General features: G+C 41.1%; 1 protein-coding gene across 9 annotated transcripts in view; it reads right to left on the reverse strand.

Annotated features, from left to right (window-relative positions):
- DNM3 (dynamin 3) overlaps positions 1-12,949 on the reverse strand; it is a 169,927-nt gene that overhangs the window by 20,611 nt on the left and 136,367 nt on the right. For 8 of the 9 annotated variants that reach the window (XR_007907506.1, XR_007907505.1, XM_051805931.1 and 5 more), the window contains one exon: positions 4,100-4,264. Coding sequence is in view for 7 of the 9 variants with exons in the window: in XM_051805931.1 (XP_051661891.1) it covers positions 4,100-4,264 (165 nt within the window). In the remaining 2 variants the exon portion in view is untranslated. Of the gene's footprint in view, position 1; positions 3,073-4,099; positions 4,265-12,949 lie in introns of those variants that run through there. The other variant, XM_051805950.1, reaches the window with a different exon arrangement.

Raw genomic sequence — 12,949 nt, forward strand, 5'->3', positions numbered from 1 at the left:
ACCTTTTAGCAGCTGCCTGGACACAGATGGGCTTATGGCAATTACAGAGCCCCATTCTGAGGCAGCAATTCACATCTGACAATAAGATGGTTTTGTGCAGTCGCTCCACAGTGCACTGGGGCCTTTTTTGGGTCTGTCTATGAAACACTAGACATGGTTGGAGCTAACACTGTTCTACATCTCTAAGGTGACACCTATGTTTACATTTCATTTCAAACAGGCTTCCCAACAGCTCCCAGGAGTCAGCTGGCATTTTGGTCCAATTCTAAATGGCTGACTGAGAGGTAAATGACAGTACCATCAGATATAGATTCCCCATGGAATTAGAATTTTCAGGCTTTATAACATCTGTGCCACTTATTTTCTTAGCAACAATTTACCCTACTGTAGACACTGTCTTTCATTTCCAACAACTCTGTCAGATTCTGAATATCTCATCCACACACACTCCAACTGAAGGGAGAAGTCTCCAAGTAATCTAATTTACTATAGTGATTTCCTGCTATGCCTGCCCTGGTTATGGAAACCTGGGCCACATTAAGAGACATAAAAAGCTAGAGGTACTCTGATTAAATAAGACTGTGGTAAATAGACCAACTGCTGACCTACTAAATCCTTGCATTTGAGACTTTGGTTGCTGTTCTAATCTATTTCTCATCTGGTGCTTTGCTCTATAAAACTCTTTTGAGCTGGAGATACCGACAATAATACATTCCCAGGATTCTGATTACATAAACCTGAGCTCCGTTTGTGCTAGTTTAGCAATGCTGATTTAAATCCTGACAGCGAGACTAAGGCACTGTTTGTGTTCAGGAGAGGTCAGTGAGAGCAGTCAGGCTGTTCAGGCAAGGGACCCTTTCTGGTCACCCAGCAATGAGAAGGTGGCCAGGACAGACCTCACAGGGAAACAAAACCATATTGCCTGGGCTTGGCTGTCATTCCCCATTCACGTATGACAGGAGATGCACAAATTATTAGCAAAGCCTGCAAAAATTTTCCATGAGTTTCATGCTGTTTTCCAGTAGATGGTACTGATCAAGAGCCAGAGTACACTACTTTCCTCATGATTGCCAAAAACTCCACATTAAAAACAGATATCATAGTTAAACAGCATCACATTCTGCTCGATGAAATGAGCATTTTAATGGCATCACTTCAAAAAAAGAAGAAGAAGAAATCCTAAAATTAGATTAAGGCCAGAGCTGATTGTAAAAGCATTGTTAAACCACAAATATCTGTTTGAAAAAAATCAGCCTGTGACAATTATCATGAGAGGTCCCTGTCTGTTACTAGCAGGGGACTCAAGTAACTGCCTGAACCCCTCTGGAAAGGGAAGACTGCTGTGTTAAGGATGGTTCTTGGATCAGCCTCCTGCCCTCTGCAATCGGATGTGCTGTACTAGACAGAGGAAGATCTTCCACAGTAGCCACTTTCTCCAGCTTGGAAATGGAAGGGAAAGTGATGCCTACTCACACCTTTGATCCTTTCTGGAAAACAGACTCACAGGAATGGTTTAAAATGTTTTCCTTCACAGACCTTCAGTGAAAGTTGAACCACAGGAAGCATCCAAAAGGCCAGTGCCCTAAAACTTGCCCTGTCACTCTGAAGTGGGGTAAGGTAGGCTTGTAACTTCATCAGTGGGAAGACTACAACACACATCACTGCCTCAAATGCAAACACAACCCATTCATCACCCTTCAGTTTGGTAGTAACAAGTACTTTGGAGTTTTTCTACTCAGCTGAGATCACTACCAGCACTGCTCATGGAGCATACACTGACTACTCTGAGACCACCCCTCAGAGAGGATACCAAGGATACCTGGGCACCATGAAATACAAACTGGAAATGTGTGTTTTGTTTGGGCATGTTTGAATTGCTAATGGTAACTCAATGCAGTTCTGTGTGGTAAAAGTATTTTCTTTTAAGGTAATCAACATCCACCCTAAGGGAACAATAAGCAATGCATTTGGAATACAATAGTCTAGGTTTAGGCCTCAAAATATGCTCAGGGACAACATCTGATTATTTTCTGTACACTGAGTTTGAATCCGATACTTTCCTTGAATTTTAAGTGCTTGTTTATGGGCCCACAAAGTGGAAAGGAAGTTCTAGGAAAACTTGGGAGGTTACAATTGTCATGGAAACAAACTCCTTGGGATCGATTTGTTTCCACAGTTTTGGAGGCAACATGATGGGGCAGCAGAAAATATAGAGTATGCTCATTAGGGGGGAAGGAGGGTGTCTCCACTTAACTCCTTGTGGATGTATTGGACTTCTGAAGACACCAAGGAACACACACACAGCCTAAAAGGACCCATCTTCCATCACAGCTCCACAGCTTTCCAGGTCTCTGCACAACCTTTTGGCATGGCTCAGCAGTCTTAATTCAACCATTTCTTTCTCTTTTTAATAGCCCTGATTTCTTTAAATTGACATTTTAGCTATTTTTAATATAGTATTTTATTGCCTATGCTGTACAGAAACAAGTTCATTAGTGCTTCTAGCCCCACTCTTCACAGTCCTTTAAAATGCTTTGATTCCTTGCCACCAATTTAAACTGCAGGATGGAGGGATAGGCCTGAGCTCACAAGGAAGCCCAAATGAGGCCAGCTGAAAGGTAGCTGATGTTTTAAGCATGTTTTTTCTGCGTGCCATGGCCAGCCAGCATGGCAGGCTCTATCAATGTCACTAACAGCTGATGAGATTGAAAGTATAAAATCTTACAGTAATCTACTTCTGAGTAACACACACACTTCAGAGACCCTTAAACGATTCCATACGAGGAGGTGAGTGGCAGAAAATTTAATGTAAGGTTTCAAAAGGAACTGCTCACCGAGCTCTGCCGTTGATGAAATGAGAGCTAAAGCCCAGCCCTTTCAAAAGGCACTGGAGATGGGCTAAAGTCAAAGCAGCAGGTTGCTAGGGGTGATCTGGAAAGAGCAGTGAGAACACACTCACCTTAAAAAGTCAAGAGTGTGGCTGATTTCTGGGAAAAAAAGGCAGTTCCATTATTCCCATGTTTTTTGTAAAACCTCACCCATGGTTAGACTTGCAGCCTGACTCCTCTAAAACTAAAGAAGTTAATGAAATATCACTTGCCCTCATGCAAAATTTCTACTTGTATTATATGTACCAGAAAATCCCACTGAAATTTTCTGTCCAACCACCTAACTCTTAAATGCAACACAAAGTCCACAGGGCTAATGAAATCCATCAGATGAAGGCTAGAGGTGGCTCTGAGTCAAAAGTAAATGCTACCTTCTAACCAGATTTGCCTCACAGCATATTGTATTCCTAAAGACTGATTGGTTTGATGACCTCACCGAAACAGTGCTACTCATAACTAGCAGGAGCTGTGCTCCCCATCAGTAATTTATATGGCAGCAGTGGCACTAATATTAAGCTTAGTTTTCAACAAGGTCCATTCAGAACTCTGCCAGGCAGCAAAGGCTGAGATCCTGCTGCAGTGGAATAACAACAGTATCTGAAAGCCATTTCTTTAAGCAAAGAATCTTCGAATCTAAGAAAGACACACACAATAAATCAACCAACCACATCTGCTTATCTAAACAACACTGTCCAAGGTTTCTAGATTTATTCCTTTAAAATGGCAACCTGAAAATATAGAGAAACCCAAATAAAATAAGAACTACTTTACAAACCCATGACAAAAGGCTGTAGATTGAAAATCAAGGAAGCACAACTCTGCTTTGCTGCTCTCACAGACTGCCTAGATGGAGCTCCCAGTTTTCCCCTTTTTTTGGGGCAACCCCCCTGCCCCAAAACAACAAACAAGCCAACCCCAAACCAAGTGTGATGTACCTTTAAATAATAACTTACATTCTGACTGATATGTACATTAATTCAGTCTTTAGCATTTTGGGGTAAGCACCAAAGGCAGTGTGCCAGCCTTTGAGAAGGCTGCAGAACTTCCTAATACTATGGAATATTAGAATATTTTGTCTAAGAGTGTGACATTTATGGGGGTGCGTTGTCTTTAGAACATGCTGTTGCTGCTGCTGCATCCAAGAGGTGTGTTTGAGAGTAAGAGATTTGACAGACATGTTGAAACAATTTAGAACCCTGGCTGCTACTTACGTTATTGATCATAAGATGCATGATTGTTTTCGGTATCAAATCTCGGATACATTTGTTAATAATAGACATGTAGGAGTCCACAAGGTTTCGAATTGTCTCCACCTGTCTCTCCAGCTGGGGGTCCATTGAAAAATTGTCTGCTTGGCCATTCTCCTCATTTTCAGTCTACACAAAAGAAAAATAAAAAGAAAAGTCAAGTCTTTCAGATTGCAGTAAACTGGAAATATACTGGGGGGAAAAAAACCCCTGGACTTAAACTGTAGTAATCCAGCAAAGTAACTCATACAAAGACTACCCAGAAGTTAAAATATAAAGTACTGGACTTTATTTAACATTAATGTTCAGCATCATGAAATTAGGACCTTTAAAGTTAATGCCATATGAGACCTTTTGCACAAAGTACATTATATATTTCCAAACAAATATTAAAGAAAGCGTTCAGACAAAGACTTGTGGTGATAAATGACACACCAAAAAATTATCACCTCAGATCACATACTGCAAAACTTACTAACAAATCTTTTACCATTCAGATTCAGTCAGCTTGACCCATGCAAGAAAGCAGCACCCTAAGTCTGGATTTTGAATTGTACCCTCCTATGGGTAAAATCCACCCATGTTACTTAAGGCTGACTTGTTTGTGACAAATTCCATAGTTCAGCCTCAAACCTGTTGGGTGAGAATAGCACCTACATAAACAAAGGATTTATGAAGGATAACAGCAAAAGCATCAGTGGTTCCAGTGCTCAAGGCTCAGCATAACATTTGCTGGATTATATATTAGAGGTCTCTTTTTCATTGGACAGAAAAACACTTCTTTGTATGTAAACAGCTGAGCTAATTAAAGAAAATACCAGGAACTTTAACTAGAAGCTAAAAAGCCTGTACTTTGCTCCAGTCTAGCCTGTATAAATACAAGAAAACCTAAAAAAAGAATAGTAGCCTTTTGGTAAAAAGCAAACTGCTTTCTGAGGTTCAAAGGTGCCAAAAGAAAGGAATTTCTACCCAGAAAGTACAAAGAACAACGCTCCCCAAACTCTGACATATAATACTTCTCCGTGAAAACGACCGCCAGAGCCTTGGTACCTTGAACTATAAAATCTAAATCTGTTCGGTGGATACCTGGAAGCATAAAAATCACAGAATCCCAGAATGGTTTGGGTTGGAAGGAATCTTAAAGCTCACCTCGTTCCTGCCACGGGCAGATTCCTGCAGGCACCTCCTTGCACTAGCCCAGGTTGCTCAGTGCCCCACCCAACCCGGCTTTGAACACGAAGAAAGAGAAAGTACTTGCAAAACTGAAGAACCCAATAAGGAGAACTAGTTATGTATCAGCCAGAGCCCTACCAGCACAGCTCCATTTACAGTGGAGTGTTTAGCTAAAATCTGCATATCTCTGGTGCTTTAGAGAATCTTGGAGCAGCTGAAATGAGTATCTCAGCCATCAGTGAAAGGCCACTAGAGCTAGATATGCAAACATCACCAAAGAGGCTTCTCCTTGCATGAAATGCCTTCTTACCAGGCCACAAAGGGATTTCTGGTTTAATTTCCTAATGCAGGGCCAGTTTCTGCTCATTTAGCACTTCGTATCTACTCCTTTTAAACTACATCTTGATCAGTCCAGTCTAAATGAAATGAGGTGTTTGTGCTTTGTTAAGTTATAGTTTTGTACCATTTAGAAACAAAGCCAAGTGATAGCAAATGAAGTTTCAAAAGTACAGGTGAACTACTGAAAGAACAGCTAATCTTTAAAAATAATTAGCAATGCTTCCTAAAAATCTTGGGACTGTGGAGGACACTGAGAGAACTCTTGATGAAAATAGGGTTTTCTATGCTGTAACACCAGTAGATACATACCTAAAAAACCTTTATTTTGTTAATAAACTGCATATGCCAAAAAGTCACAAAGTGCAGATTATCTTCCTCAGTCTCTATGTTTGAAGAGGAACTAATGTTAAGTTTCCTTGTGACATATCAAATAAATGGAAAATCATACATCTGTCATATATCTGCAGATTTTAGCCAAGCAAACCAAAAATGGCCCCTTCCCAGTTCCTCTGAATTTGACTTCTATTCTCTTTCTTCTTCACCATATAAAGTGCAGTTTTTTCATGTATCTTTTTTCTTTTTTTTTTTTTTTTACTGTTTAAATTACAGATTGCAGTAAGATTTGTAGCTGGCTAAGCAGCAAAGTGACAGATGTTTATCATTATCCTCATCAAGAGAATGTAAAGTAAAAATAGTAATTTTTCTCTGATCTTTAAGGCAAAGGGTAATAGCCTCTTGTTTGAAACTGTAACAGAACTGACTTCATATTGTTGATTTATTTTCTCTGAAATCAAAAAAGATCAATCTTCTATGAGTTTACAGTAATTTATTATGAAAGTTTCTGGCCATAGTATTCCTAATGATTTGATGTCTCAACTGAAGGCTTTTCATGCCAGAAACCATCTTGTTTGCATCGCATCAAGCAGATGGAAATCTGCTTCCAACAGATTTCTGTGCCCTGCAGTACACCTACAGGTTTTCTTTGGTCAGCTGCCTCTGCGTTGTGCCAACGGCAGCATCCATAGATGAGGTTGCTTAGTAAAGCTGGGCATCACAAGGGATAGAGACACCCTATTCCATCTCCAGGCCATTCTTTGACAACAGCTGTTTTCTCACCGAGCACCACAGTGATTCCAGGTTCAGTGCAAGCCACCCCTCAGCCCAAGACCCTGTCCCTCTGCATTCTGGAAAGGCTCCTGCGAGTCTGCTGCAAGGGATAAACCCACACCAGAACCCATCAGCAACGTTCCACATCTCTCTGCCTGCAGCTGAACAGAACGGTCAAGCTGAGCAGGAAAGGAGAATGAAGAAGTGGAAACAGGTTTCTGTGCCTCCTTTCCCAACAGCCAAGGCAGCCCCAGTCCTTTCAGTGTTCCTCATCCTTGAGCCAGAACTTGCTAATTCCAACAGCAAGTGTTAAGTGACAGCATATGAATCTGGGCTAAGTTTTCAGTCAGTTGACTCTTGCTTAACACTGCTATTAATTGTTGACAGGAATGGAATATTATCACTTCAAACGAACACAACTGCAATTACTTTAGGGACCTTTGTAAGTCTCCAACAAAGAAACTACAGAAGAAGCTGGAGCACTAAAAACCAGGTAAATAAAATTAATTCATCTTGGAAAACCCAAGTTCAGAATATCCAATGAAAACACACCAAAGCTACAGAGAAGCAACAGGTGAAAACACCACAGACAAGGGAAGGTAACCCAGGAGCCAGGACGGTGCTTCCATTTATGTACACACCCCCACAGGGAGAAGGTCCTTCCCTTCAGCTCTCTGCACTTCAGAAGACTGAAAATAATATCCATTCCTCGCACACTGCTGTGGGTCTCACCTGTCCTTCAGATCTGCCCTGTACTCCCTGCATGGAAAGGATTGAAACCCAAAAGTACACACCACTGCTACTCTGCTGCTTTCCCGCATTTACACACCTTCTGCACTGAGAGCGTGTTAAGGATTAACTAACATGTCATACAAGAGCAGACTAAAAACTGCATGTGAAATCCAAACCACTTAAGTTTGTGGGAATTTTACTGCTGGCTGCAGTGGAAATAAGATTTCACCCTACACATGCATTTCTACTGGAAAAGTTTTCGATCTTCTGAAGACTGTAAACTCTCTGCTGCAACAGGAATGATTTAGTGCGGTGCAAAGGGATGTGGGCAGGAGGAATTGTGTGCATTTCAAAACAAAGGAGCAGCATCTTAGAATATCAGGATAATTTTCCTGACTGTAGAAATTACAAGCGTGTTGAAGAACGTCCCAAGAAAACGTAATGAAAAGTGATTCCTTTTAAAATTCACAGCAAAACTGGGTAACATAGTGAAAACAGTCCTGAGCTGGCCACACAGAGAGCGCAATACTTCTAATTTCCATGATTTCATTACATTCAGGGCAGCTGCCAGCATATTTAAGAATGTCTTGTATAACATTCCTGATGTCAGTTCCAAGAAGGAGCATTTGTCTAGCGTTTTCATTAGAGAAGTGTATCAAGCAATTTTCTGTAATCAAAAAGGCATTCTACTAGGAATGACCAAGAGGAAGCAGATTGGAAGGTGAGTGACTCCAGGGTAAAAAACCAGAGCAGCAGCAAAACAATTCTCTGTACACTAAGGAATACGTCCATGGCTTCAGTAAGAAATTGCTCATTTAAGAGTTGCTTTTGGATCTTTCATTTACAGATGCAAGTTCATAACAACAACCACCACCTGAAAATTTATTATTCCCTCCAGATTTTATTTATGCTTTAATTCACAGTTGCCAAATATAGAATCTATTTCATCTATTCCTGTCCAAGAAATATTTTCTTTAATGCACAAACACTCAGCACACTACAGTTGTCTTAAACCCCCCTGCTTTTTCCTAAATCTTTCCATTGACTCTCTCTCCACTGCAGTTTGATGCTGCTGTATATATAATTTAGCTAAGATCCTCTCAGCTGTACATAGCGTGCCTTTTGCCAGAGGACTGCTGAAACCACATGATGGCTTCACACAGTGAGGTTTTCTTATTGGAAGGAACCACAAGTAAATGACAATACATTACTTTTTGTGTATTTACAACAAAGCAAGCAGCAGAGAAAGAACACTTCCCGGGTAGCTTGGAAGTTGTCCTTTTCCCTCACAGAGGGTGACTTTGCCACTCTCTTCCATGCTTTCAGCATCTTCTGACTTTGTACTGCTGTTCCCTTTACTGAGCCACCCACAGGCAGCCCCTTTCAGCTGTTAGGCTTTCATTAGCAGCCTTGAACTCCTCTAAGCAGAGGTTATGATCCAGCTTCCCTTACACACACGATCTCTCTCACTTCATAACCCCTGAGAAGAATGATACACCCTAGGCTCAATTTGATTCCCAAGTATTTAACTCTCTGGATTAGCTTAAACAATCATCTACTCAGATTCTTCTCTGTGGTTACAGACATTGCATAGTACAGACCATTAGCTAAATCCTCCTGCTGAATCCCCATACTGCTCCCCAAGTACTTACATGGCTTTAGCCATCCCAAACATTAAGAATCTATGTCAGGCTCTCTTCCTGCCTTCTTCAATCAAGAAGCTGATTTGAAACTATGAGACTGAAAGGAATGATGTATTACCAGAACTCGAACAATCTGGAGTTACTTTCATCTTACAGTTTTTAACAGGTTGACAACTAATCATGTCAAATTAATCCAATCTCATTTTAGAGCAGGGGTTCAGATCTTACGGGTAAGGTACTAACATGAGATATCACATATTTCAGACCTCAGTAAAGCTTTCTGACACAATCTCATGTGACATTTTCATTAATGGAAGTGTGCTCTCCCTGCAGTTACTGGTTGGATACTCATTTCCATAGAAAAGCTGTCAAGCTGGAAGACTCTATGAAAGGGGACTTTCATATGGGCTGTGTTTTATAACATGTTTATTAAAGCCTTAAAGCTCAGGATGGTGGGTTATAGCCTGTGCTTATTTTACTCACAGATAAGAAGAAACTGGAAGAGAATGGGAACAAGTTACATGACAGGACCAGAGTTCACAATGACCTAGAGAAACAGCTTAAAAATCTAGATGGATTCATTATGAACAGAAAATATTTGACTTGGGCAGGAATAAATCAGTTACAAACATACAGCCACTTAAGGAGCAGTTCAGCAGAAAAGGAACTGTATCCACTGTGCAATATAAACAGAATATTAGTCAACAATGTCTTGCTATTATGAAATCAGTACAAGAATTGTGCATCCAGTGCTGGTTATCACACTACCAGAAATTTATGGCACGTTTTGAGAGCGTTCACAGGAAACCATTGAAAATTACATTCAGGGTTCTGTAAAATTTTACCTGAAAGGAAAAGTGAAGATAATTAGGACTGATGAGTTCAAAAGAAATCACCTGTGGAAGGGTAGAGATGAGTGTCTTTGCAGATACAAAAAGATGCCAAATAAATATTTGGAAAGTGTTATATGGTAAGAACAGTGAAGCACAGAAATGGATGGACTAGAAAAGTTGCAAATCTCCCCCAAAGATTAGACCGACATCCCTCAGAAATGGCCTAGGTACAGAGATCCTGCCTTGAGGGAAAGAACTAGGCAGCCTCTTACAGCCCATCCATCCAGTGGGTGATACTGGGTGCAAAGCAGCGTGAAATTAAGAGCCCATAACACTGCAACAGGAAAAGGGATTTCTGAAAATGAAAGAAAAAATAAAAAATTACAATGTCCTGTATTTTTTATTCTATGCAAAAATCAAGTAAAAAAAATAAAACCTTACTGTCAATAGCCCTCTTCCCTGAAAGAATCTGCATTCCAGTTTCACCATTTGCTGCCATGTTCATCTCTCACACAAAGGACTTTTACATAACCCTCCCTGCACTGCAAGTTTTGATTTGGGGCCAACAGCTGCTTCATGCCTTTCAGAACAGACTGCTGGACAAGCAAAAGCAGAAAGAGGCTGGCATAAGGAAAACAGCACCTTTGTTTATAAAACAAATACTACTTTGGAATTTGCAAACTTTTCAAAGAATTTCCTTGTCATAACAACACATGAAGTGCCCCATATTTATAAAAGCACATTAGAAAAAAAAAAAATCTAGGATGTGAGATACTATTGGCACGATATTTGCTCTTACTTCAGTGTAGAAGGAGGTCAGTGGATATTGGGAAGTCACAAACAGCAGTGAGTTACCCTGGAATTCAAGTCATGATGATGAAGACTTGAAGTGCAATGATTAGCCCCGATGATGTTCAGGCTGACATTTATTGTGTATTTGTTACACATTTCCAGAGACAGCAGCCTGATCCAGCAGTGGACATTAACTGTGAGGGGGATAGGATCATTTGCTGTGAAGGGAAGTAATCAATGGGTGGAGGCATCAGCCGGACATCTGAGGATTACAGGATTAAAGCTACTGGCTGTGGTATGCAGTCCACTAAGAACAAAAAAAAAAATACAAATCTGGGAGCTTCTACAAAAGAAGCTGAAAACAGAAAGCAAGAAAATTAGTGCTGATCAGAGAAATATTTAGAGTCATCACAAAGACTAAAATAACACCTTGCCTTTTATATCTGTTATTTACCTCCTTACCAAAACCATTCTTAGAAGGAATGCGAGTCATACTGATCACTACTGAGGATTTTTACTTGGCAGCAACTATGCAAGAGAGGGTAGCTAAAAAATTTTCCTTATTCCAGAAACAGCGCACAAGACTCACCTTAAGGATTCCTTTAGGAACAAGGAATTGTCTTATTTTACAAAAGTGGGGCAACTTAGTGCTCAGTGCATGGACAGTGGTTGGGTGAAATACATTTCCCAAGATTACATGTTAGTATAGTTTAAGTAAGTCTAGTTTATGACTTAATGTGTCTGTGTGCATGACATAAGAATTGCATGTTTCTCATCAAATGTGATCACTTTAGAAGTAGGCACCCAGAATAACGAATAAAACTCACAATTCTGTTTTTCCTAGATCCTGTACTGAACTCCTATTCCATGGCCCCCCTTCACTTCCTCCAGCTGACATGGTAACTTCTCAGCACCCACCAGCCTGGTTGCAATAACTGTGACCAGAGGAGGAGGAGGAGGGCAGCGTGCAGATCCCTGTGCACGCTAGGAGGGACGGGCTCGGAGGGGCCTTGCACTGGGGGAGCTCTGTACAGCATCCAGGGCACGGGCTCTATAAATTACAGCCTTGTCTTTTATTTTTACTTGATCTAATGCAATGCGTCTCCTCTAACTCCACTCTTTTCCGTAATTAATGGTGTCTAGGAAAATATTCTGAAATTCTCCTTTGATAAGCACCTAGACAAACGTGATGTTTCCTCTCTGAGATGCAAAAGAGGACATTAAACTGTTTTCACCCCCACATCCCTCAAGCCATGAGAAGTACCAGATCTGTCTCTGCTGGGCCAGACTAAGCCCTGGTTCACCACAAACTCAGTGCAGGACCGACAAATGATCTCCACAGTAAATGATGCAAATAAGAAATGTCAGCATGTTCCAAAATTCCTCACTTAATCTTATTGCCAGTTGTATAGTCTGGATAATCAGTAAATAAATCCCTCTAACTTTGCTCAAATCCTTAGGGGTGGAATACACAGAGAACACTTTCTACTTCATCCTCGTTAACCTTCCCAGCTCTAAACAAAGTAATTTCCTACTCTTCTTAGTGTCTGATTTTTCCACTGACCTCTGCAACACCTGATTTAGCAGCAATGATTTCTCACTTGTGATTTCTCTTTCGAACTGGCATTGTTCTTTCTCCTCACACATGTGCTTGCTGGAATAGCACGAATCAGCAAGATTTAAAACCTTCCATTCTCAAGTTTGAAGCCCCTAAAGGCAAATTGCAGTTGTGATGCCAAGGAACACAGTCCTACGTTATTTGACTTTTCCTCGGCCAGGCTGACAGCGGAGGGGGAGGGAGGGAGGAAGGAAAGGGGAAGGGAGAGGAAGATGGCATTTTAATAGCACCCACACTGATTTCACACAGTTGGATCGCTGTGCTCCGGAGCGGCACCATTTCCGTTCCTTTGCCTCCCATTCAGTCAGCACTGCTCACCCAGGCTCCATGGGAAGGATTCTCAATCTTTTTCTCCCAGCATGGACCCCATCCTAGCACAGAAATCTGTCTTGTGGACACCTCCCTACCCCGCCTTTTACCCTGAATTTTGACAGACTATTACTAACTCAAGCCTTGCAGGGACCACCCTACCCCACATCGCAGATGTGACTAAATGAGCCAACAGTCCTGCCAGGACAAGAGGGATTATCCCCCATCTCTTGCCCCAATTCTCATACTTTCTGTGGCACCCACGGTA

Source organism: Manacus candei, unplaced genomic scaffold, assembly GCF_025592945.1.
Source record: "Manacus candei isolate 608988 ecotype Guabito, Panama unplaced genomic scaffold, ASM2559294v1 h1tg000005l, whole genome shotgun sequence".
Lineage (NCBI taxonomy): Eukaryota > Metazoa > Chordata > Aves > Passeriformes > Pipridae > Manacus > Manacus candei.